Here is a 26,516-nt window from a genome sequence, read left to right as displayed (position 1 = left end):
GTGCTTCTAAACCAAATCGAAAAAAAATTTGAATCAAAAATTAAAAACCGTAATTTTTAGAAACACGTTTGTCTAATTTTGATCAAGTTAATCCTAGACGTGAGAGTCTCATTAGGAATCATAATTGTCGAAATAGCAGTTAGTATTTTTAATGACTCTATTTCTGGTTATCTAATGGACTTTGGTTTAAAAACAGAGTTATTATGTTATAATTTATAATATAAATGCTTCTTGCATTGCAGGTGGCTTAAAGAAAAGCGGAAAGCGGCAAATCGATAGGTCTAAACTTTTTTAAGCCACCTACAATGTAAGAAACACTTACAATAACCCTGGATAAGTAATAAATAGTGGTTCCGACTTCTCTTGTACACCACCGGAACAATTAGAGGCAGCAAATGAAGCTACATTGAAATTGTAGCCCGTTAAACTAAAAAAAAAACTTTACAACAAAGGGACATTTACAATTTGTGAAGTGGCAACACAAAAGAACATTCCACCTCCTTTTCAGTAACAGTAGTACTGACATATTTTTTCGAATCGTCGCATCAAATGAAGCCACCGACTTTGTGAGCTCAACATTTCATGTATGTTCATTACACGCGACGAACAATATAAATACTTGTAAATACAGGAAAGCAATTGAAGTTTTGAAGCAAAGTTCATAATGTCACCGACAAAAGCCATTGGACACTTCTACGGTAGTAGAAGTTAATGAATTTCTGAAAAATGCTTTTTATTAACTTTGTTTCTTTACAAACCAAGTGTAAATATCTTACTTAAATGTACTTAAAGAATAAAGTTAAATAAAATTCTTGTTGAATAATGAGAAGTTTTTGATAACATTGAAATAACATACTGCACAGACGAAACAAGTCGATAACACATGGTTAGGTAATTCTGGTTCCTCAATCATCGTTCTTGCATCTAGAACTATCTTCGTCAAGAATATTTGTACAATTTATACAACAATAACTTTGTTTTTTTAATATTATTCCAAGAACTAAAATATTTCAATCTTGTCAGCTTGAAGAAAAAATAGTTTGACATATCAACAACTAACTATAAGTAGGAGACATCAGACATCACGACTTATTCATATAGATTGCAAAAAAGGATTAACTTTTTGTAGGTTTTTGACCGATGAATGCAGTTGTATTCAAATTATCACTGTTTAGAGAGATTGATGACAATAAAAGCAGCAGAGAGACTTTTCCTTAATATCAACATAATCCCGAGAGCACCGCAAAACTTGTGACAACTATTGGAAAGTTAACACAACTACTTCGTGCAATAATCCTCTCTATTAACTTGTGGATCCTATGTTGTCGCCCATTAAATATTCAGTGCAACCAAAAAGAAAAGTTTGCCATCAGTCAATAGCAGTATTAAAACTAAAACATAATATATGAAACTATTTCTAGAATGCTCTTTCTTAATTGGCGGCATTCTGTTGCAGCTTACGTCGGAAAAATTTTAGATTTTTGACAATAGAATACACATGTTTGTCATCAACTAAAAAACAGAAAAAATTATCACTGTATAAAGAAGAACCACATTGTGCCCTCCACTCATTTGAATTTCGTTAACGCTAATAATAGATATTTTGAAGTTTCGCTTGACTGCAAAATAAAAAGATTGAAGTAATTAAAATATATATTTTTTTAATCTTGAATAGAACCGAAATTAAATATATGTATATGCATTTTCAACAAGGAGAAGAACCGTGAATGAATATTAATTTTTTCGGACGAATATGCATATTTTTAACATTGTTTCCATATATTTATATTTTGTATTATTTTACGCCTAGAAATAAATATTTGCTTTATTTATTCTAAAATTCCCATGCTAATAATGCTGTTGTTATAATAAAATATTCTAGTTATCAAAAAATTATTTTTCATATCGGTTTTAGCTAGTCCAAATACAACGTGCAAGCACTGAATTTCAGTCCAAGAAGAACCAAGCAAACCAGTTGCTTAAAATAAAATGAGTGCAGTAAATAATTTCGAAGGAAATGATTAAGTGATACGTTTTTGACGCGCTCGAATAATTATTATTATTCTAACTCGATTAGTGTCTCATCAAAAAATTTTCACTTTGTTTTAAAAAGCAAATACACAATTTTAGTACAGTTTTTACAGACGTTTTGCGCCAAATTTCAGAAATTATCCTGAAAAACGCGAGCATAACCTTGAAATAGCTGTCTGGATGCAAAGAAAATCCTGTGTTGCTGCTTAAAGACAGTTTATAAACAACAGAGTCGCTGGATTCTTTTTATGAAAACGACCAACATGCTCGAGATTGGAAAATGTGTTCTTTGATGTACTCATATAGACTTGGTTTGGGCGCAAGTTGTGCGAAAACTCTCTATTAGACGATATACATTTTCCGAATATGAAAATATTAAGATAGGGAAGAAAAATATTAAAAACTGGATGAAACGTGCACTGTGGAAATACAGTTAGTGTGGCAAATAAGGCTAGAATAACAAAGATCCTGCGGAATTGTGTTGTGCGTCAGTCATCAGCTGAATGTCATTCCGAGAGGAAAATTAGGTCGCTGCGGAAAGGCTTAAGTTGGGAGTTAGTGGCATATTTCTGGCGCGTAAGATGAAGGGGTTAAGTTTAATTGAGTAGAAGCTAAATTGATACTTATTGTGTACCTTGAGTGAATTTTCTCGAGTAAGCGATATTTAGTTCATGTTTAAGTTGTTGAGCTGATAAGACCTCTTCTTTTGCTGCACCCTATTGTTTAGTTTTATAAAAGATTCTCCCCGAGTGATATTATATACAGTAAACGAGGAAACACCGTCATTGTTTCCTTTTAAAAGGTTGTAGCGATTTTAAATTACTTGTTTTAAAGTTTTATGAGCTCCATTCAGTGCTCTTTTGCAGCTATTTTTGAGCATGTTTACAAAATGCTCCGACCTAAAACGATGTCGCAAAGGGCAAAGTGTGGATCCGAGTTGTCCTAAATTATTTCAGGGTGTGATCCAGGCCCAGGGCGGTAATGCTAAGTAAACTTCTGATGTACATAGGCGGTCAGGACGTTTCAATAATGGCTCTACTTGCACTATTTGCAGCCGGAATATTAAACCTATCTGGAACAACAGAAGCAAAGGGGACTGCTAATAGGGGGTGGGTCGGCCTTAGCAACTAGCGGCCAACTTCAAAGGATTAATTCAATTAGCAGATCCTTCATTAATTAACTGGTTTGCACATTTTGATTACTATGCAACTTCATAAATATTCAAGCAATCCGAATAATATTGTCACAATTTACAATTTAACTAATGAACCGAACACCGCGTTTGCTCTATTTACATTCGTTTCATTCTCTCGTACACATTATGTTATCCAATAAATTCCACACCAAGTGGAATTAATTGAAAGCCCTCCAAGTCTACATACTATTAATCTCCAGGTTCGCACTAACCATTCTGCATCGAATTCCAGAAGCATGAAAAACGAGAACGCAGTAATGTCTTTTAAATCCTCAGAACAAAAGAGCAAATGTGAAGTTTCCTTTAAAACATTTAACAGTGGCAAAGACGTTTTCATAATTTCTTAGTTAGTTACTTAGAATCTTCCTAGCCTCTGAAGTGCAACAGGTATTATAGTTATAAATAATGATGACATTTTTTTGTTGGCTGAAATAAAAATATATAGGGGTGGAAATACCCCAGGTAAGACTTTTTCTCTTTCTATCTTATGCACCTTGTGTGAGACAAAAAATTACCAAATTTTGAGTATGTCGTAGAAATTTTATATCAAATTTTGAAAATTGTCATCAGAATTATTTGCCAAACAGAATTTTTGGTTTATTTAACGTTTTACGGCTCCACTTAGTTCTGAACAATGAAACAACTTAGTGACCAAACAAAACAAGTTATATAAAATGTGTTGGATTATGTAGAAAGCAACCATGATGTTGTGCAATTTAAGAAACAAAGAAAAACAGAAGTGGTGGCCCAAATGTTAAAAATTTCTGAAAAATCTTTATCTTGAACTTCTGCAATTTGCATTGATATGTTACCATAGCAAGTTATCCGTAACATACAAGAAAATACATATTTTGGTTACTAAAAAAACGACACAGTCTAAATATTTTGAACAGGGGTATTTCCACGACTTTAGTTTCAGAGATTGTTTGTTTAAAAACCGAGACACAAACTATAGATACACAAAATAGAAGACCTCTATTTTCGTTTTCTATAAACCGCTAAACGTCTAGAAAAAGTGAAATTGGGCTTTCGTCAGAATGATCCTATTAGCACTATTTACTGCCCACGCTTACGTTCACGAAAGAGAAAACAGTCACTACCATTACGGAAATAAAGCAAGCTTAAACAAATACTTTACGCTGAATTTCCAGGACTAAGCTAATGTAGGATAATTACCTCCACCGATGCCTGGTGCAGATTTACCTGAAAAAGAAAAAGAATAATGAGTACATACTGTGAAAAACGTTAAAACTAACTTTAGTTGTTCGCAACACATATTTTATATAAATACAGTTTATACACAGTATATGTAGATACTCAACACAGCTTTGCGCTTTTAAGGGTTAGTGGTCAAGCCAATGCGGATTATAAATTTTTCCGCATAGTTAAAACCCTGTTTATCGCAATCAAACGAATATAAATGAATCATTAATGCAGAAATTCGTCCTAATTACGTTTTATTTATACTAGTATTAATAATTTATGATGCGACCCCGCATGTGCTGAATATGCGAATAAACTTGGTAATTCCGTAATTAATGGTAACAAATTTGTTTGTATCAAAGTTGTTATTATAGCGGCTTTAACAGCTGAAATATCGGCGGCAATAGATCGAGAGCTGCGCTCAAAGCGAATATTTATTATTTTAATATCATTAAAGTTAGCAACTTTGTTGGCTTTAAACAATGAGGCACATATTGTAACAGAGCTTCGGCAAAAGCTCACATAACAGTTTTATTGATGAGGCGAAATTATCAACTAAGCGCTCTTGGAAACTACATCCATTTCTCCTGTTTGTGGAGCAAAGTACGGAATAATAAATGAAACAAGAATGGACGGCAATTTTCTTTTGTATTTAGAACACTGCTGCTACAAGTTAATGTCGATGGAGAAAAACTAGACAAGTTTTTACATTCAAATTACTTAAACACAAATGAGGTAGAAACTATGCTATAATATAATAATAATACAGTCTGGCGGTGGAAAATTGCGCGTTCAACGTGAATTAAAAAAAATTGACCCAGTTTGATAGAATTCATTTAGGACTATAATTATTATTGAAAATCGTTTTACTTGAAAAAAAGAGAAATGTAACATTGGATACATTGTACGTTTACGTAATGAAACTGAAAATAAGAAAATTATTTAAAAAATTTCTACTCCACCACATTTTAGTTACTGGACAAACTACACAAATTTTTAATAAATAATAAGAGTGCTACAATTTAAGTATTTATTTACGAAAATTAAGTCTGCAAATGGTCAGTTTTCTTGTTCTTGGTCTAAAAAAAAAACTTAGAGATTTGAAAAATGTTATAAAATATAATAATAAACTTTATTAATTTCCAGAAATCATATACACATGTGTAAGGAAAAATCGTCAACATTACTAATAGTCAATAAATAAATGTACAACATGTAGGTTTGTGAGTTAGACATCACAGAGGAACTCATCTGATGTAAATATAATAGCTTTTTTCAATAGAACTTACATACCTTAAGACAGTTCTTTTTTGAATTAAAAAAACTTTATGAGAGTCAATGGCAGCTCTACAGTGACGTAGTGCATAGCGTATAATGCTGTGGAAGCAGCCAAAATAGAGTTGTCTAACTACAGGCACACTACAGTCCATGCTCGATGAAACGGAAAAGATCATTTACGTAAACGACAACCAAGGTCGGGCCTAGAATCGAGCCTTGGGGAACTCCACGATTGACTGTTTTTGGTAATGATTTTGTTTCACCTATTGCTACATGTTGATGTCTGTCGGATAAATACGACTTAAATCAATCTAGAGATTTTCCACGAATGCCATAGTTCTCGAGTTTGTTGACTAGAATGTCACGATTGACACAATCAAACGCTTCGGAATAGTCAATGAAGAGTCACCTCATTTTTGTTTAAATATAATACAATTTCGTTAATAAAGTTATTTAAGGCCGTGTCGGCAGACTTTCCTTTTGAGAAGTCATGTTGGTTTTAGGACAGAAAGTTATTTCTAACTAAATAATCAACAAGTTGTTTGTTTCCAATAATTTTGAAAACTTTTGAAATAGAGGAACATAAATTTATGGGCCTATAATTTGTTATCGTGTTAGTATTCCTTTCTTTGTATAAAGGAATAACTTTAGCTACCTTCAAATTACTAGGAAATATACCTTGTTGTAATGAGAGATTTATTTTATGACATATGTTATAGATTTGATTATACACCGTGATTGCGAAATATGTGCAAAAAAAATGGGGGATAGCTCACGGTACCATTATGTGTAAAATTCAAGTATTGGAAAGTTATAGACGAAATTAGAAATAAACATAAAGGTTACCAGAAGTTCTTTTAAACTCGGACCTAATTCAAAGCAATTACATTAATAAGCAATAACATTAAGGGCCAAACAAATTTAATAAAAAATAACACCCAGTATTCTTGCATCCTAGTTTTAAGGAGAAAGTAATTGGCACACTAAAATCATTTTCCAAAAAACCAACATCAAGGGTAGACAACATCCCAACTTAGCAGAACAAATTGTTGAACCAATAAATGTTTTCTTTAAAAACGGTTGCTTCCCAGAGGAATTGTCCCAATTTATAAAAAAAGAGACAAAAAACAAAATAGAGCATATTTTCCTTTTGTTAATTTTTTCAAAATTACAAACAGATTGATAACGTTTTAATAAACACGGTGATTTCAAAATATATGCAAGAAAAAAATGGGGGATAACTCACAATAACATTATTTCACTGTGTAAAATTCACGTTGTGGTTGCAATGTCTAGAAAAAATTATTTGAAATTAAATATAAATTCTTATACACGCCGCTATTAGTGTTGATCTACCTCTTTCAATCAATGGCTCAGAATGACTCGGATTAAGAACCAAAATAGGGACTGACAAGAAATGTGCAAAAACAAGAAAATGACCTAGTCATGATCCGTTGTTTGCATCGAACGGTCGGGAGTTATTTTGTGGTGAATTTTTCCAATTCAGAGTGTGTCGATATGGTACTCCTTTATGGTGTGCGAGAAGATTTACATCAGTGGTACAGCATCTCCGAGATCATGGTACCTTCCACTTCAAACTCACGATCATGACTGTGGTAGAACAGAAAGAATACTGCAAGCCGAAGAACAAATTTTGGAACGAGACGAAGAAGTTTTTTACCTATCAACAAACATCTTGCGACGCTCTGAAGCCTATATTGCTAGTCAAGGACAACACTTTCAACATTTCTTGTAAAAAGGTAGTAGCATTCTAAGTTGATCTTATTTTTGTTTTAATAAACAATGTAAAATCGTTGTGGCAAGGACTAAACATCCATCACAATCAAGAGTCGTTCACCATGAAACATCACCAACAATCTTTCGCCCTGACTTTTAACGATGAATGAATGCATGAATGAACGAATGATAAGCAGCAAAAAGTCAGTTTTACTTTTAATTGAAACTGAAAGTGTTTACATCGTTTTTATTCCAACGTTGTTCCACATCTGTTTACAAGGTGGATCAGTGATCCGTATCGAGGGTGGTTCATAGGGGTTTTGCCCCATTCAATTTTTATTTCCACAGTACCACGTTACGTAATGCCGTGGTTAAAATTATTGCATATATTTCGAAATCAGCCTGTATACATATCAAATTTGACAACAATCGTATTGGTAATTTCGGAGATTATTTGTTTAAAAACGCCAACACAGACAACAGATATACGGAAACGCCTGACCTAGTTTTCCCTTTGCAGTTAGAAATGTCGAGGAAACCTGAAAGTAGGCACTACTTTCACTTGAAATTTCATGCAAAAAAATTATGTTGGCGATACCAACACGTCTCACATCGTTTTTTTAAAACTAAATTTCATGGATTACTAGACATTTTTTTTTCACTCACGTGGTATAAATTTTTTTTTAAAATCTACTTTTTGTAAAATAAATAAAAGTGTAAAGTATTTTCGAGTGGTTGTGATTTAGCACTAAAATAACGATGGGCAAAAAAGTGAAAATGACAGACACAGAAATAGAAATAAAAAGATGAATATTCTAAAACACCTAACTTCCTTTGTTCCTGGAACAAGTTTCTAGAGTTCTAGAGAGTAATTTTTGTGCTTTCTGTAGAAGAAAAATTATTTATTTTATTGAGATATTATGTGTTTGTATGATAAAATATGGTCAATACACATAATATTTTCATATAATTGTTGTTGTTTTTTACTTCCCGAGCGTAAGCAAAGGAAGTATTGTAATCGAGTCCGTCGGGCGACTCTCTACTTTGACATTTTCTCGATCTCTCATGACCCCTAGAAGACGAAGAAATAGGCCTGCCATTTCCGTCTGTCCGTCCGTCTGTCCGTCTGTCCGTCTGTCCGTCTGTCCGTCTGTCCGTCTGTCCGTCTGTCCGTCTGTCCGTCTGTCCGTCTGTCTGCCGTCCCGGATTTTTAGTAGACAGATAATCTCCGAAAGTACTGGACCGATTGTTGTGAAATTTTGTACTTATATTAGGAATATCATGTAGATGGTAAAACGCTAACCAAAATTTGTCTAATCATCCCCACGACTAATGCGATGATGTCACTTCAAAATTGTAAATAGTAAATGGGTTTTAAATTGTATAAAATCACATAGTCCTACACATGTAGTTTACGACTCCGAATTGAGTTTTTACCCGAAACGTGAAGGTTCTTGGAAAAAAAAATCAAAATTATGAAAAAACATTTTACAATTTAATTTTTAATCTGCTAACCCGAATGCTTTGAAATGTTGCAGATGTTTTAAGGCTATAAAGAGCATCATAAATCTTTACTCAACATATATTTGGTTATCCCCTCCAAAATCTTGATGACGTCAGCTTAAAAGTTTGCCGAATAAATCCTATCTAAAATGTATAAAATATGATGAGTCTGTACTTGTTGCTATTTTTTGAATTTGCATATACAGGGTGACTCAAAAAAATTAATGAATACGTAAATTTATTTTACTGATTTACTCAGGAACTACAAAACCAAATGCTTTAAAATCTTGAGGATGTTTTAAAATTATTATAAGCATAGTAAATTTTTGATCAAAATGCATTTGGTCGTCCCCCTTAAAAAATTTATGACGTCACCACAACATTTTGCTTAATAAATCCTATCTAAAATGTACAAAATAACATGAGTCCCTTCTTGTGATTTATCATTCCATTCATATTTTTTGGATTTGTATATATAGGTGACCCAAAAAAAATTAATGAATGCGTAAATGTATTTTATTGATTTAATCAGGAACTACAGCACCGAATGTTTTGAAATCTTGCAGATGTTTTAAGGTTATAAAGAGCATAATAAATGTTTAGTCAAAATATATTTGCTTATCCCCTCCAAAAAATTGATGACGTCAGCTCGAAAGTTTGCCGAATAAATCCTATTTAAACTGTACAAAATATGATGAGTCTGTACTTGTAATTTATCATTCCATTCATATTATTTGAATTTGCATATACCAGGTGACTCAAAAAAAATTATGAATAGGTAAATTTATTTTATTGATTTACTCAGGAACTACAAAAACGAGTGCTTTGAAATCTTGAAGATGTTTTAAAGTTATCATAAGCATGGTAAGTTTTTGATCAAAATGTATTTGCTCATCCCCCCTAAAAAATGTATGACGTCACCACAAAATTTTCCTGAATAAATCCTATCTAAAATGTACAAAATATCATGAGTCTCTTCTTGTGATTTATCATTCCATTCATATTTTTTGGATTTACATATACAGGGTGACCCAAAAAAAAAATTAATGAATGCGTAAATGTATTTTATTGATTTAATCAGGAACCTCAGAACCGAATGTTTTGAAATCTTGTAGATGTTTTAAGGTTATAAAGGGCATAATAAATTTTTAGTCAAAATATATTTGGTTATCTTCTCCAAAAAACTGATGACGTCAGCTCAAAAGTTTACCGAATAAATCCTATCCAGAATGTACAAAATATGATGAGTCTGTACTTGTAATTTATGATTCCATTCATATTATTTGAATTTGCATATACCGGGTCACTCAAAAAAAAATAATGAATGCGTAAATTTATTTTATTGATTTACTAAGGAACTATAAAATCGAATGCTTTGAAATCTGCTGCGAAAAAAAACATAATAGGCATGCAGTCGTCACGTTTCCGACAGCGAGGGAAGTACTGTCTAAACTCTTAAGATCAATTTTTCTATTTAAATATTTAGATTCTAAAATTATCCATAAATTTAAATGTTTTAGATCTTGGTAGCAATTCGCATCCAAATACTATACTGATTATCAGCACGTAGACTGATTATAAAACCGGGATCCCGATCCGATTCGGACTAAACTTATAAAAATAAGTAAGAAAAGTAAAAGAAATATACTTACATCATTTCCAAAAAAATTTGGTTTAAAGTTATGTAGACAGAATTTCGCTTGCCCCTGAATTACGGGCGAATAAATTCAGATTCTTCGAAAAATTATAGAATACAATTTTTTGAGTTTTATTTTGTACATATGTATCTATTAAGTTAAAAAATTCGCAAAATTAAGTGTTATATTATCATTTTTCCAATACTTCAAATTCGTTCCACTATACTCCTGGGGCCAGGGAAGTTCTGTGTAAGTAACCTTAGACCAAATTGTTTGTTTGTTCAACATTCATTGATATATCTGATTTCAGTTCGATACGAAATCACCCTTGAGAATTTGTTTATACAGTGGACACCGCTTAATGTGATCACTTTGGGACTCAGACAAATTGATCACACTAGCCGACTGATAATAATAAGCGAACCCCACCATCAAAGACAGTAACACTCGAAACAAAACAAAATCATGAACAAGACAGTGATTATTACGCTGATAGATGAAGGTACATAAACATTTATTTTTTATTATATTTTATATAATTTATTTTAAATTTTGGTTACCATTCTGAGAAAGGAACCCTCGATTTCCTCTGGTTCTTGTAGAAAGTAAGGGCTGAGAATTTTTTTTTTCTCTGATAAACTAAGATTTCGTCGTTTCGACGTGCTAATTTTTACATAAGTACTACTCAAATTTAAAACAGAAAGAGTTCGTTCGTTCAAAAGTCGAAAATGCGCTGATTACTTAAGTCTGTTTTTGACCACTGATTGTGGTTGTATAAAGTGAGTGGTATAAGCGAATGTACCTTTTGAGACCAATGAATGTTCATTAAAACACAATACTAGTTTCAGTCGTCTCGCTTCTCCAAAAAAGCAATTCCCGTTTGTATAAGAATTGCGAGATTGATCACAATAAGCGAAATATTGATCACAATAAACGGAAAAATTGTAATGCATAGGTATTGCATGGGCCCGTTCCAAGCCATTTTGATCACACTAAGCGGTTGATAACATTAACCGTGATCATATTAAGCGGCGTCTACTGTACATGGTTATGCTAAAGTAATGCACAAAATTCATAAAAAGCGCCGTATTTGTTTTTTAGAAAATGCAAAAACACGTCAAGTTTTTTATTTTACTATTCATATTAACTTCCGAGGTAAAGACTTGAAATGCTACTGAAAGATGTGCGCACCAATGGGAATATTTTGACATATATGAAAAAAAAATTCGTTAAATTTATAAAAGTTTGACGTCATCAATGATTTTTTTAAATAGGAATGTATAATTTTTATTGCATTATTTCATAAAACTTATTTTTTTACATATGAAAATGTAGCTTGATGTAGGGGTTGCATAATAAAAAAATTGAGAAAATTAATAACAAACAAAATAAATTTGATTTTAATGAATACTATAAAATACACAGAACGGTACGTAAAATAAATACAGAAATCGTTCAAACTGTTCCCCATTCCCCCATCTGGGGCCTTATGCAGTCATTTCATAACGAATTAATGCTGTCCAGTCATTTAAATTACCGGCTTTGTTAATGTAAAAACGACTTTTTAAATCTCTTCATAAAAAAAAATCAGAGGGTGTCAGATCTGGAGAACTAGATGGCCATTCGATTGGTCCCCCTTCCAATCCACCTTCCATCACATTGCTTATTCAAAAAAACCCTTATGTTTGCGCTATAATTTAGTACTTTTTAAAAAATTGGGATTGTCGTCACAATGTCTCATGAAGCTTCCAGAAAATTCCAATCGTCTGTCAGGTTCATCTTCTGATAGTTCGTGGAACTTTATAGGGATTCAGTTTCCCTTTTTTTTTACAAACTTTACCACAAACGACTGGCTAACATATCGCCATAACCTACCATCATTAGGATTTCTATATGTTCTTTTTCGGTTAAACGAGTCATTATTATGCGACTTTGACAGAAGTGTAGACAAACAAAAAATATATTTGTTTACAAGTCACAAACTACCGGATCACATACAACCAAAAAGTATTTTTTATTTTATTAAATCAATTTAAGAAACTGACAAAAGCGATTCTCTCTGACAGATTTTTGTTTTAATTTTTAGTTATTTGGATTTCATTTTGTTTCGTAATCATGTTTATTTCGTTTGTTATTAATTTTCTCCACTTTTTTGTTTTGCAACCCCACATCAAGCTACAGTTTCATATGTAGAAAAATAAGCTTTATTACCAAATAATCCGATCAAAATCATAGCGTCTCATTAAAAAAAAATCATTGATGACGTCATAACTTTTACAAATTTGACGTACATTTTTTTATATACTTATGTTAACAGTAAAACGAGAGGATTGACATTTTTATTAAATTTTGATAAAGATTGTTAGTCACTTAAAGAATTCTTGATTACATTGATACAAATATTTTGTAAACATTTGTACATAATATTTCATATTCGAATATGTCTACAAATACAAATCAGTATTGTAACGGACTTTATTTGGATCGATTCATATGGTAGGGACATAAAAATAGAAATCCGTGGTTTTTATACAATTTCCGTTTCTATTTTACTCTGAGAAGTAAAAGGTTGCCATGAGTTTTTTATGATCAAATACATTTTTTTTCACTTATTCTCTATTATTATTCAAGCTCTCAAATGCCACTTGAAGTCCATAAAAAATGCTTCAATATTTTCCACAACCGAGACACGTGAACAATTTACTTGTTGATAGCTTCTGTTAAATAGTCGGTAGTTTTTTTGTTTACCTAACTATTTTGTGAAATATGCTTTGAAGAAAAATGACGTTTTCTAGACTTCTTTACAAACTGCTCCAATCTGTTTCTTTTTGGTTTGAAATAGAAAACATGAAAAATGTAATTTAAAAATTTTAGCACTAAAATAACGAACTATCATTCATTAGTTTATTACTAACATATTACCTCGAAAGTTTCTTTTGTCAACTAAAAAATGCAAAATAAAAACTGATTATTATTGATTAAGAAGTCGTTAAACTACAGAAAAGTCTCTCCTTGCAAAGAAACTGCAGATAATCTCCTGTAACTCGAAAATTTTACAGGCGACGCCTTCCGAGAGCGAAAGTATCTATGTCAAAGGAGACTAGAGCCTCCACAGTACCATAATAAGAAAATTAGTCCTTGACAGGGCTAACGAAGTGTCTTTTCTTTGATACAAGCTCTGCGATGCATTAGTTACCTGTCATAAATTAGCAAGTCTGCAGTAATTAACGACTGGCACAATCGTTCCGAGATATTAGTTGATAATAATGCCACACAGAGGCAGCGGCACGCAGCCCCAAAAACTCACCCCTCGGGCGACGGTATGATTAATGGCTATTAATTAGAGTGGATATCAGGCGAGCCACCAGGACCACCCCGCCGGAGCCTACGGGAGTTTCGGGAGACTTAACTGGGCTCTGCCGACACCACCTTCCCTGGGATCCCCTCATTATCAGATTCCTATGGGCACCAGAAACTTAATCGCACTGTGCGACCGACGGACGGTTTAATCATGTGACTTTGGGTCGGAGCCCGTAATTAATATTGTGGGAATAATTGGGACAATTCAAAAGTTTATTGCTAGGAAGCGGGTGTAAATAATAAAGGGATACCCGTCAGCAAGGTCAATTGCCGCTTTGAAACACGAGCATTTCGGTAAATGAGGTACTTGCAGGACCGGCAAAATCGAGGTGAAAATTAAACAAGACATTTTTTTGTTTGATGTGCTGAACAGGGAGTTCTGATGGTAAATTAAAAGTTGCTCGCGAAGAACGGTTTACTTTTTTTTGTATAACATATCTGCTTTGTGAAATACAAAATAAATAAAAGCGAAAGCAGGGATATTTCAAATTAATTATTGTCTGCATTTTTTTGTTAAAGCAGAAATGAAAAAATACTAGCAGGGGTGGATACAGACCTGTGTGGCCAAAGCGTACAGTAGGTCTTGTCATATATCATGTAACACAATATTTTGGAATTTATTCGCTCTTAAATTGTTTTTTTCGTATGTGAAAGAATATATACAGGGTGTTTTGTCTATGACTTATCCATATCCTAACCTTCTACTTCTCGAGGCTAGGGTAGGAAAGTGTTGTATGTTTATAAATCTTTGGTTAAACATCCATGTATTAGTTAAGAAAAATATTATATATCAGATGTGATTGAAACTATTTTTAAAACGGCCTTTGTCAAAATTGTTGAGTTAAATTTCCATTGCATTCTTTAGTGCATTTAAAAATATAGAATACAAAAGATTGTTTAGATTCTAGAAAAATAAAAAAAGCTAAACTTTTTTTCAAGATAAATGCACCGAAAGATCCGAACAGCCGAAGCTTCCTTAAATTTGAAGAAATTTTTTTTGCTAGAAGACGAATATTTGAATGTGAAAGCAATTTCACTACCTAATTATTAACTTCATAATGAATTAAGTATGTAATATTAATTGTGCACATCAGATCAAGCAGCACTGGGTAAAACCAGCTGGAAAATTATGAGAAAATTGTTACAAAAATTTTCGAATACTTACAAATCAGATTTATTCAACCGAAAAGTTCTTAACGAACGAAATCTGTCGGGTTTTAAAAAACTTTTTTCTTTGTTATTTCTGAAAATTAATTAAATTTCCTTAAAACCTCTTATTAATGAAATTATATGTTTATTAATTATGGATAAGTTAATTATATTATGTCGCTTCAGGTGAAGATAAGCCTGAAACCGTAGAGCATCAACAGTTCTTTTGCTGTCGTACTTAAATTTTTCTTGAAAAATTAAATTAAAATTTTGTGAAATATTGTAAAATATATGAGTGTATAATTAACTATATCTGGAATTTTTTGAAAATTATTACATTAACAAAAATCAGAAAAATTGGGACCACAATTTCTAAGTTCATTGCTCCATATCAATTTTTACTTTCTTTTTGATAACTAACGGAAATGTTATAATAAGGGAATTTTATGAATGTCTAATTTCATGTTTCCTTAACAGTGCACGAAATACAAACATGCATATACTTCATTTTTCCGTCCTCTGTCAGTTCAGTAAATGATGAAAATAAAAAAAAATAAGACTGACGTAACCGCATTAACTAACCCAAACAGTTTATTATGGGCGGGACACCGAAAATTTTAATAAACTGTCGACAAATTAATGTATGCAGTTCGAATAAATATAGCTTTGAAAAATTATAAAATGCTACTTTCAGAATTTTATTTTTTTAATGATTGTATGCGCTAAAATTAACATAATTATTGTTAAAGTAAACGTAAAGAAGCATCGTATGCATATGTTTATAGTGAGTTTTTCCATATAATCAAATTTTGGGGAAAATGTAATGGGCAATAAAACATGTCGCTCCATTCATTAATTTTTTGAGCCACCTTGTATAAGCAATTCTAAAAAACATGAATTCATTGATAAACCACAAGTATATAATTTTTGTGGTAAAATTTTGAAATGACGTCATCATTTTTTTTTTTTTTTGAAGGGGATAAACAGAAATTTTGATAACAATAGTAACTCAAGATGGATTCATAAATCACACATGCAAGAGTATGTTATTTTATAAAATTTAAACAACATCGGTTCGGAAAAATTGTGAAATTACGTCATCAATTTTTACGGGGGCGTGAATGCATAAACTTTGATTAATCGTTGCTTTCGTTAACCTTAAGACGTTTGCAAGATTCCAGGGCATTCGGTTTTGATATTTCAAAATTAAATTGTAAAATATCGTTATACAGTTTTGATTTTTTTCCAAAAATCTGGATGCATGGAGTAAAAATAAACTCAACACGGATTCATAAACCACAGGTGGAGGAGTATGTTTATTTTATAAAATTTAAATAACATTTACTATTGTAAAAGTTGTAAATGACGTCGTATCATTCTTGGTGGAGGTCATTGGACAAATTTTAATCGGCATTTTACCCTTACTGGATGACTTAATTTTAAAAATATAACTTTCTCAAACAAAAATTGGTTGGTCGCATCATTTGAAGAGAATTTTTATTAATTCATTGGGGACTATGGATACGTTAAATTGATTTTTTTGCAATGGAAGATTTTATTTGTTAATAATTAATTGAAAATAATTGGCAAGAATACATGTATATTATTTGTAGTTACTTGAAATGTCTAGCTTTGAAATTATTTTTTGAATTCAACATTAGTTACAAAAAGCTGTTGGCAAAAATTTTACCAATGTAAAAATCCTTTTACAGTTTATTTTTGTTACAATGTTAACTTTACATTTTTTGTGTTTATTTTTCACTGTTTAGTTTCAGGTTTTGAAAGGAAAATCAGAAAATATTGAACTAAGACTCAGTAAAAAAATCGGAAAGTATATTAACTGAAATGTTAGCAAAAGTTTTGATATGTACTTAATTGATTAATTCTAATTCGATTTTAACAACTGAAAAATAATGACCGTTAACGAAATTATTCGACGGTAATTTGATAACTCGTAATTAATAAAATAAAAATTAATAACTGCAAACTATAGGCGAAAAGCTGTTCTATTCACATCATCAAAATTTTATACGAAATGAATAAATATTAAATAAGTCATACGGAAGTACAATAATAAACTGAAATATACCAATTTAGCCACTTGGTAGTGAAAAGTCATGCAATCACTAAAAGCGAAATGACAGATAGATTATTTTTCACTGTCATGTGTTATTACATTTTTTATTAAAAACAAAGTAAACAGTTTCATATTTGATGAATCAATTTTGAAAAGTTCAACGTCATTTATACTGCGACACGTCACAAATATTTCCACTAATATTTAGATGGTAAATGAGAAATTCTTTTTACTGAATGCCCAACAGGTCTGTTATAATACTAAAATATATCTTCCTCATTTCAGCTGTCTTTATTCTGTCTACCTGTCTTTCATTATCTTTACGCCGGAAAATTATTACAGGGATAATGCTTGATTGACGAACACATTAATAGAAAATTTAAGTGTAATTTTATGTTTTCATTTCCTCCAAAAGAGGTGACGCCATTAAATTTTGCGAAAACCTTTTCTCATAAAATATGCATAGCGATAAAATTCTAGGTCCTAATATCCTGAGAATGAACAAATATATGGAAATGCTGCAAACGCTACTATTTTTAGCTTGAAGGAGAAACTTAATTTAGGATTGTAAATATGGGGCAAACTTCTATTTTTTAAACTGTAATTTCACTTTCAAAATCCGTTAAAAAAATATGTTTGCCAAATGTTTCTATTTTTTTTTGTTCTTGAATTTGTACTAAACAAATCTTATTGGGGAAATATAAACTGATGCTATATACCGTGCGTCAAAAAACACTGTAATACAGGACAGTGATCCGCATATATTTATTGCTGTTTTAGCAATATCTCCAACTGATACCCTTCTCATTAAGGATCGATAGAAGCAGCAGAATTGGTGGAATTCTTTTGCTATCAAGTTAATCGAAATAAAGATAATTATTTCATTAAACGTTATGGTTCTCGTTTCCATATTCCAGAATTAGTCCCGATCGATGATAGTTTAGATAAAGCCCATTTCGTTATATATTTACGATTTCCCATCATGTGATTTCCGTTTGGAAAACAGCATAACTCGGATATCTCGTTACCAGGCAAGCTTTGAGTCGATCATCTCCGAATATATCATACATTTTTCCGCAATATTTCCATGCATGGCAATGACGGCTTTGACTCCAAAGTGTTCCGCCGTCCTATTAAGCCGGTCCTGGAATGATTCTGATGGCCTGAGGGTGATCGAGACCAGTCACAATAGGCTGCCACCATGCGGAGGAATCATTCCGGTCCGTCATAAAAAGTCAGCGTGATATGACGGAGAATTTTTGAATAGCGGATTTAAAAGTGTGCCTAGGGACATGTTATCATACCAGCCGAGGAAAAGTACTGCGATTGTACATTTACATATGCAGATATGGTCCGGACTTGTTTTAAAAGAATGGAAATGGTTTGTAATCACCATAGAGACCAGATAAATGCTTTTTCCATTCGGAGTTTACAGTTTTTTATAATTTTTTGCGCTAAACCGGGACGGTTCCGTCGCGTGCGACTATCACAAAAAGTGAATTTTAATTTGGTGGGTTTGTTACGGCTGCTGGTTGGCGGAAATGCAATAACGTGAGCTTTAATTTGCACTGTCATGTAGAATAAATCCTCTTTATGTACCTCACTTTGAGAAATAACGACATTTCTATATGTGAAATCCTGCATTCCGTGTTTGGAGCACAGACTTCTCGCAAACGTTTTATAAGTTGAAACAAATTCTTGGCTTTTGATAAGAATCTCAGTATTAACATTTGAGATTTCAGTAATCCATCGCCCACGACGACATTGCTAGACCCAGTTGTTTAGATGTTTTGTGAACTAACTATTTGAAGTTCAAATGTTGGCCTTTACAGTATAACAAGCACTATATTTTCGGTAGAGTTTACCCTGTAGAGAACACTCTTATTTCTAAAAACTGATCTATAACATTATCATCACATAGAAACAAGAAATTCAAATTTATTGTACCTAATAAAAGTTTCAAGTTTTTATATTCTGTTTCTATTTCTGCATTTATAACGAATAATGGCTATAATTTTATAATTTTCGTTTTTGTTTATTCACTGTCTTCCCTTTTAAAGCATGATTCGTAAAAAAATACTTACTAGGAGTGCCTTCTGTTCTTAGCAAGCTGAAAATTGATAGCAAAGATAACTAGCATATTTAATTTAAATTCCATCTCCAATAACTAATATATGTTTCCCGTGATCGTTTATCGATGAGGCGATTAATGCATGATTTTAGGCAACCAGATATACACGTCCTTGCGTGAAATGTCATATTTCTGACTGTCAAAAATTTCCCAAATCAAGATTCAAAATGGGAAATTGCATAAAAGTGGATTCTTTAGTTCTTCCGGAAGTAGAAAACGCAAATGTGGGGCCACTAAATTTACTTCCAGAAAAAAGCAAAATGCTTTACCAAAAAACCTACAATGAGTCTGTTGCTTGGTACGCCGGAAAGCTGGTTGTAAGGTATTCGGAATCCGTATTACTTGCATCCTTCTCCGAAATTTTCCAAAAAGGCTCAATAGCACGCTTGTGGCCAAAGTATTCTATGCTTCGATCCACTTTATGTATCCGTCATGATTTGAACATATCCAACTAATGTTTATTCATAAAAAAATTTCTTGTATGCTTAGTTGCATAACTCATATTTTGAATTTTCAGTAACTTTTTTTTAAATTACGATCACCGGAAAAGTATTGTAACTAACTCGACTGTTAATTGCCGATTAATAATCTCTCTCGTTTCTCGCGCGTTAAAATATCTCAATTATTAATCGCCTTTATTAACAAACTTCTTCGTTAAATAGCTATTATTCTATTTTAGAATCATAATCTTGTTTATAAGCACCTAAGTGCGGGCATAAATTGGCCTTTATCACACAATTCAGTCAAAAATTGCTAAGCAAGGATTGATTATTATTGATTTACATTAATTAGTTCTTCAAACACGCTTCGATATTTAACATTTTTATTAAAGTTGGGAAAATAATATTTCACGAAATCTTTCCCTGGTCGACTTCAAACTTTTTTAAAATAAACATTTAACAAATTAATAACGTGGTATCCATAACACCATCAAAATAACAGCCAACTATGAATTAAAATTTCCGGAAATACTCGATATTTCATTAAAAATATTTTAGAAACTAAAATAGAATAAAACGTTGTATGTACCACAGACATAATTGTCGATTGACCCTTGGGAAATTAAAAGCCCTCCTTCGTCGGGCTTTAAACATTCTCTCATGGCATAATCTCCCTAATTATGCCCTTAATACATAAATAACTATTACAGTATATGCAATGATTTTGTTAAGTTAAAGTTGCCTTTGAATTTTATTTGAGGGAGAAATGGGTTCTATTGTTTATTTTAGTTATTTTTAGACTGTCATTGAATATTCTTCACGATTCATGAATCTATTTTTAATGCATTTTTAAACGTGCCACATAACTCAAAATAATTTTGTATAATGAAATGACATTCGACCTTCTTGATCATCTTCTTTATTAGATAAGATTTGAATCTTTTATCGAATGTATTCTACATGGTTTTAAATAAACAGTACAAAAAAGAAATTTTGAGGTAGACATATTTTTTAACTAAAATTAGGAAGAAACATAAGTCTTAATAAGTTATTATTAGAGGACAAACCCTGTTGTGATCGTGAAGCTGTACAATTTTAATTCCTAATTAACAAATTATAAACGATTGGTCTAAAGTTATTTAGATAGAAGTTTCCTCGCCTCTGACGTACAATAAAATAACTGTAGTGTTTCAGATAACCACATGTGAAAAATTAAAAACTGGAAAATCATCACCAACGTAGACAATCACCTATGTATTTTTTAGAACGTTTAAGCAATTAGTGAGTGTCACCCTTTAGGGTGGTAGTGGTTAAGTTGGTAATACAGGCAGGCAGAATTCTGAGAGCCTTACTTCCTGTTTTCGGCCCTCCTTGCCGTTTTATGGTGCCACGATCCTCCTCCAACGAGCGTAATTAGTGTCAGATCAGTTAATTAGCGATTTTCTGATTTGAAATGTTGTAAAACCAAGGCGACTCTAACAATTCTTGTTTTTGTTATTTGGAATTTCCCAGTTCACATTAAGATATTTAACTGTTAGTGGTTCTAACAAAATTTAGCTACCATATAGTTATGTTAGTTCATTTATGGTTTTTAAACTGATTATAAACGTTGATCCATTAGGAGAGAAAGGATCTTGAGATTTTTCAGCAGACAAAGTATTAACATAGTGAACCAGAAGATCTGGGCTTTAATTTGTACTGGTTACTTCCCGAGAGTAAACTAAGGAAGTATTGTAATCGACTTCTAATTTGGGCTTTGGGCTACTTTTATGCTTTCTCAAGGTTTCATGAACCCTAGAATACGAAAATAGATCTCACGTTTCAGTCCGTTTGTCTGGCGTCTGCCGTCTGTCGGGGTATGTGTTGATTTTTATTAGACATATAATCTTTTAAACTACCGGACCGATTGTTGTTAAATTTCGTATCTAGATATATTAGGAATATCGTGTAGATGATAAAACGCTGACCAAAATTTGTCTGATGATCCCCACCAACAATAATATGACGTCATGTACAACTTTTACAACATTATTTAAAAAATATGTATTATTTAAATTTTATAAAATAATGTAGCAAGGTCTTAAGCCTTGCAAACGTTTTAAGGTAATCGGGAACATTGTATATGGTTAGCCAACATTTATCTGCTTACTATTCCCCTAAAAACTGATGACGTCATCTTACAATTTTGCCGAATATTTAAATGTTAAAGATTTTTGAAATAAAAATCAAAATTGTGTATCCACATTTTGCAATCTAACTTTGAATCTGCAAAACCGAATTCTCTGAAATCTTGCTAACGTTTCATGCCTATTCTAAGCATAATAAAGCGTTAATCACAATTTTTCCTTTTGTCTACTACCAAAATAAGTTAATGACGTCATCCCAAAATTTTACCGAATAAATCTAAAATATGCACAATATTAGGCGGTAATTTCAAGTTGGATTTGCGAAATTGTAAGTGCCGTTGCTATAGTAATTGCGATGACAATTGTTGCGATTCGTGATTTGATTCGTTATGGCGACTGTTACCATCGCATCTTCCATGACAACAGGGACATACGAAATCGTAAATCCAACTTAAAATTGGCCCGTTAACCTATCCTTGTGGTTTCTCAGCGCATTCATCTTTTTTTGAGTTGCTTATACAAGGTGATTCAAAAAATAGATGGAAAAGGGACATGTTTTTTTACCCATTCCATGTTTCTGAAACTCTGAGGCTACAGTAATATTATTAATAGTATTACACTGCACCTATTCAAATTGACATACATGTCCTTGCCAAAATGTTGATGCGTCATAAAAAATTTTCATATGAAAAACTCACTAGAAAGACATGGATATGATGCTTCTTTAACGTACTTCAACAGTCCACGTATATATTAATTTTAGCTCATAGGGGTCATCTACAAAAAAAATCTTAGAGGTGAATTTGATAATTTTTCGAAATTGCATTTGTTTGACTATATTTTAAAGGTGAAGAAAGTTTCCATAAGTCTACTTTTTGTGGGGTGTAAAGAATCGAATCTTCGTAAACCTCTCGCTATCCCAAACACCGAAGAATATTGCCGACGCGTTTCGCCAACCACGTAGACATTATTTAAAATAATTGATCTATAGCATTAGAAAGAATTTCCCTCGCCCCTGAAGTGCAATTCAAGAAATTCAACTTTTACAAAAAATGATAAAATTTGATTTTGCAAATTTTATGTGTTTATGATAAAGTCTATAATTTAAAATAAATACCACTAAATAACTACAGGCAAAGAACTATGAGATATAAGATTTTCGAACATTCGTTTTTGTACAATTTGTAAGTTAAATTGTTGCCTAATTTTTAGTTTTTTCTAAACATCTGGCCGTCTACGATAACAAATAAAAATTTGCTCGTAAACCAAAAGTATAGATGTATGATATCAAATAAAAAATATATATATACTTATTAGCATTTACCTTGCAAAATTTTATTGGTTACGATGATCAGATAAATTTTGCTTCACAACAATAAGTTCAGTGGTTTCGGAAATTCTCTGTCTGTTGAAATTACCAATAGATTACAGACGACACACGATAGACAATTGGAAACGGGGGGACCTGCTTTCTCATAATACTCTAGGGGTTTTGAAACGTCGAGAGAACATAAAATTAGCCATTTGCTGGAAAGATTTCATTACAATACTCCCCTAGCTTATGTTCGGGAGATAAAAATATATAATATGTCCAAGAATATAATTTGATAGTTTTACTTTTTACTTTACAAGCCTATTCAAAGGATCACAATTCGTAATTCATATCATGAAAAATATAAAATAACCCAATTAAAATAGTTTGTGAATATCATATATATGCACTTTGGTGCTTGAAATCGCTATTCTCGTTCCGAATTACCGCAGTAGATAAGAGGTATTTTTATGTATTAGGTGTACAAATTGTCAAATAGGATACACAGAAATCCGAAATGCAAAAGTATGTTCTCAGAAATAGTATATTAATTAATTAGCTTCATTTACTTTGCGAATTATAATGAAAATCAGAATGAAATAAATAAGTTCAATTAAATTTGGATATTGTAAACTGTAGCTCTGGTTTGCAGTCATCTAAATCCCTCTAGCACCTTTGCCTGTACAGCTCTGTGGTTGCTGAACCCCGAGTTGCTCTATTACTCAACTCCGACGGAAATTCACTTGATTCTTTACCGTACAATATTCTTATTTTCGTTGCAAACCGACAGAAAAGCTGTTTCTTTGATGTATTTTGATGTCGTCAGTTGGCAACTTAATAACGAAATTATTCGGTTTTCTTTCCTTTGATTTTGTGATGGTCGATTAAATATTAATAAACATGAGAAAAATCTGTATTGCTACGTCACTTATTTTTGAAACGAATCAGACGAGGATTTACATCGGAGATGAAAAGGCTTCGGTGTAAACCTCCCGAGATTCTAACATGAAAAATTAATTTAATGCATATTTTATGTAAAGCAAAATTTTAAAGATTGGAAGCACAAAATTCCCAAGACTAGGACTCCGCGAAATAGTTTCTTTCGAAAGTTGTAAAACTTTAACATAGTAAATTGTTTTAAATATTTACGCTTTTATTCCGCTTTGTATAGGGTTTCACGTTTAATTAAAAAACAGCCGGTGACTTGCTCCATCCAATCTGTTGCTGTTTTCACGCATTTAACTATATTACAGTTGTCGCGAGCTTCGCTCGCTCCCCCACACCTTTTATTTGTAGTATTTCCATGACCATGGACTATAAAACTTTTAAAATAAAGAAATAGTGACTACTGTGGCTATAATTACGGCCTATTGTAGCCTAATTCTTAAAGCCAAATTCTTAAGTTCAGAAAAATTACATTCACCACACCACAAACAAAGTCAATATCCACAGTATTACAATCCAAGTGCAATAAAAAACTCTTATTTTCAAGCACTTTTGCATATTTATGGTTTTAGAAGTCACACAGTAAAATAAAAATTGTATAAAAGCGTACTCGTCCTTTAAAAAGCATATCGCATCAATCTAATTGTTAATAAGATAATAAAATTTGCAATTTCTGGTAAAGCAATAAACTTTTTATTGCTTGAAAGTGTTATAAAAAATTTTATCTGCAAAGTGGATATAAATGTAAATTTCTGACAGCTTATTTTAGTCTGTAATCGTAGGTGCAGTGAGTCGAGTATTTCAGCCTGAGTTAAACGATAACGACTGTAAAATGACTGAGTTATATGACAAGCTTAAATTATCGTTTTCCTTACCCCAAAATAGCAGAACTGTTGATAAACCACTCGAGAACAGAAACAAATGTACAATAAGAAAATTCTTTTTCCTCACTTCAAGTGAAATACAGCAATCGCCAAAGTAGCATTCTGAAACGTAACGGCGTCATTAACACACCTCCACAAGCATCCATGTATTATCATGCCTAATTAAAGCCCCACCGAAGTTATTACACCGTAAAAAGGTGCATGAAAACTAAGCTTTACGACGGTGTAATTGAACCTTCAACGGCTACCTCTTAACAACGGAGTACAGGTAATTTTGAGTGGAGGAACTCAATTAGTCTACTTTGAATAAAATTCTTCCATCTAACGCAGAGTTTCACCCCACAGGCCCTGAAAGCTGCAATAATCAAAAATTGACTCCAAATCCCATATTTCCAGACGTCTCAGACGTCTTTGGAAGACGCAATAAAATCTCGCGGAAGTTCGGCATCAGTATTCATTACTGTTATACGTAGAGTTTGGGGATTTTGGGGAAACAAGCTTGTTTGGATAATTTTTCACTTGGATCTGGTTCTTGAATACGAAGCTAAATAAATTTATCGCGTAGTTTATATAATTACGCCTACTGAAAGCTGCAAATCCTGAGCGTAGGCGAAAGTGAGGTATTAATGAAAAAAAATACTTTATCCGATTCGTGTAAAAAGTTTGAATTTCTTTTAGACTTATTTAAATACATAGATGGAAACTGCAGACAAAACTCAAATTGATTTTATAGAAAAATTTATAAACAAGTCAGATTCTGTCCAATTAAATTAGAAAATAATTTATGTAAATTTTTGTTGTGTTAAATAGCAATAAAGTGAAATACTTCAAGCTGTTTTAAACTGAGTTGAAAGTTTAATAATAAAAGTAAAATAATAATGAACACCAACTAATCTCACAATCACAACAACCGTTACAATCTGTTTCATACTTTGTACATCAGTCTGAATAATAGAGTTACATGTTTGTTTTCCGCTTTCGAATTTTGGGGTAAGCACTGTAATTTCTGTGTAAATTATGTTAGGGATTTTGTAGGACTTATTTATTTTCAGTGTTCATTGCATTCACTACCCTTATTTTACCCTTTACTTCAGTGCATTTTAGGCCATTAGGAATGTGTACCGTAAAACTAATAGGGTAGAGGTTGGTTTGTCTCTATTTATGTTCTACCTTTATAACAAAGGAAAGAAGATCGTTTTACTGAAAGAAGAGCTACAAACTAATTACTTTAAGCATAAAAAGAACTTCTTAATTATTCTGTAGCACTATTTTTACTTTCCGAGCGTGAGCTAAGGAAGTATTGTAATAAGTTTCAACCAACGAATGGCTACTTTCAAGTTTTCTCAACGTTCTGTGACTTCGAGAAATCACGATAGTCTCCCGTTTACGTATGTTTGTCATTCGCCATTTGTCTGTCTGTCATCTGTGTATGGTCTGCGTTAAAATTACATAATCCCCAAAACTACAGCAAAGATTGTTTATCTGTGTATTATGAATATTTAGAAATC

General features: G+C 32.2%; 1 protein-coding gene across 1 annotated transcript in view; it reads right to left on the bottom strand.

The window, feature by feature from the left end:
* Window positions 1–26,516, bottom strand: part of LOC135145808 (uncharacterized) — a 475,573-nt gene that overhangs the window by 408,002 nt on the left and 41,055 nt on the right. The window contains exon 4 of the mRNA XM_064077949.1: window positions 4,403–4,429. Coding sequence (XP_063934019.1) covers window positions 4,403–4,429 — 27 coding nt within the window. The remainder of the gene's footprint in view (window positions 1–4,402; window positions 4,430–26,516) is intronic.

Source organism: Zophobas morio, unplaced genomic scaffold, assembly GCF_036711695.1.
Source record: "Zophobas morio isolate AGI-343-1 ecotype UQ-CSIRO unplaced genomic scaffold, CSIRO_AGI_Zmor_V1 ptg000005l, whole genome shotgun sequence".
Classification (NCBI taxonomy): Eukaryota; Metazoa; Arthropoda; class Insecta; order Coleoptera; family Tenebrionidae; genus Zophobas; species Zophobas morio.
This window is presented reverse-complemented; position numbering and strand designations above follow the sequence as displayed.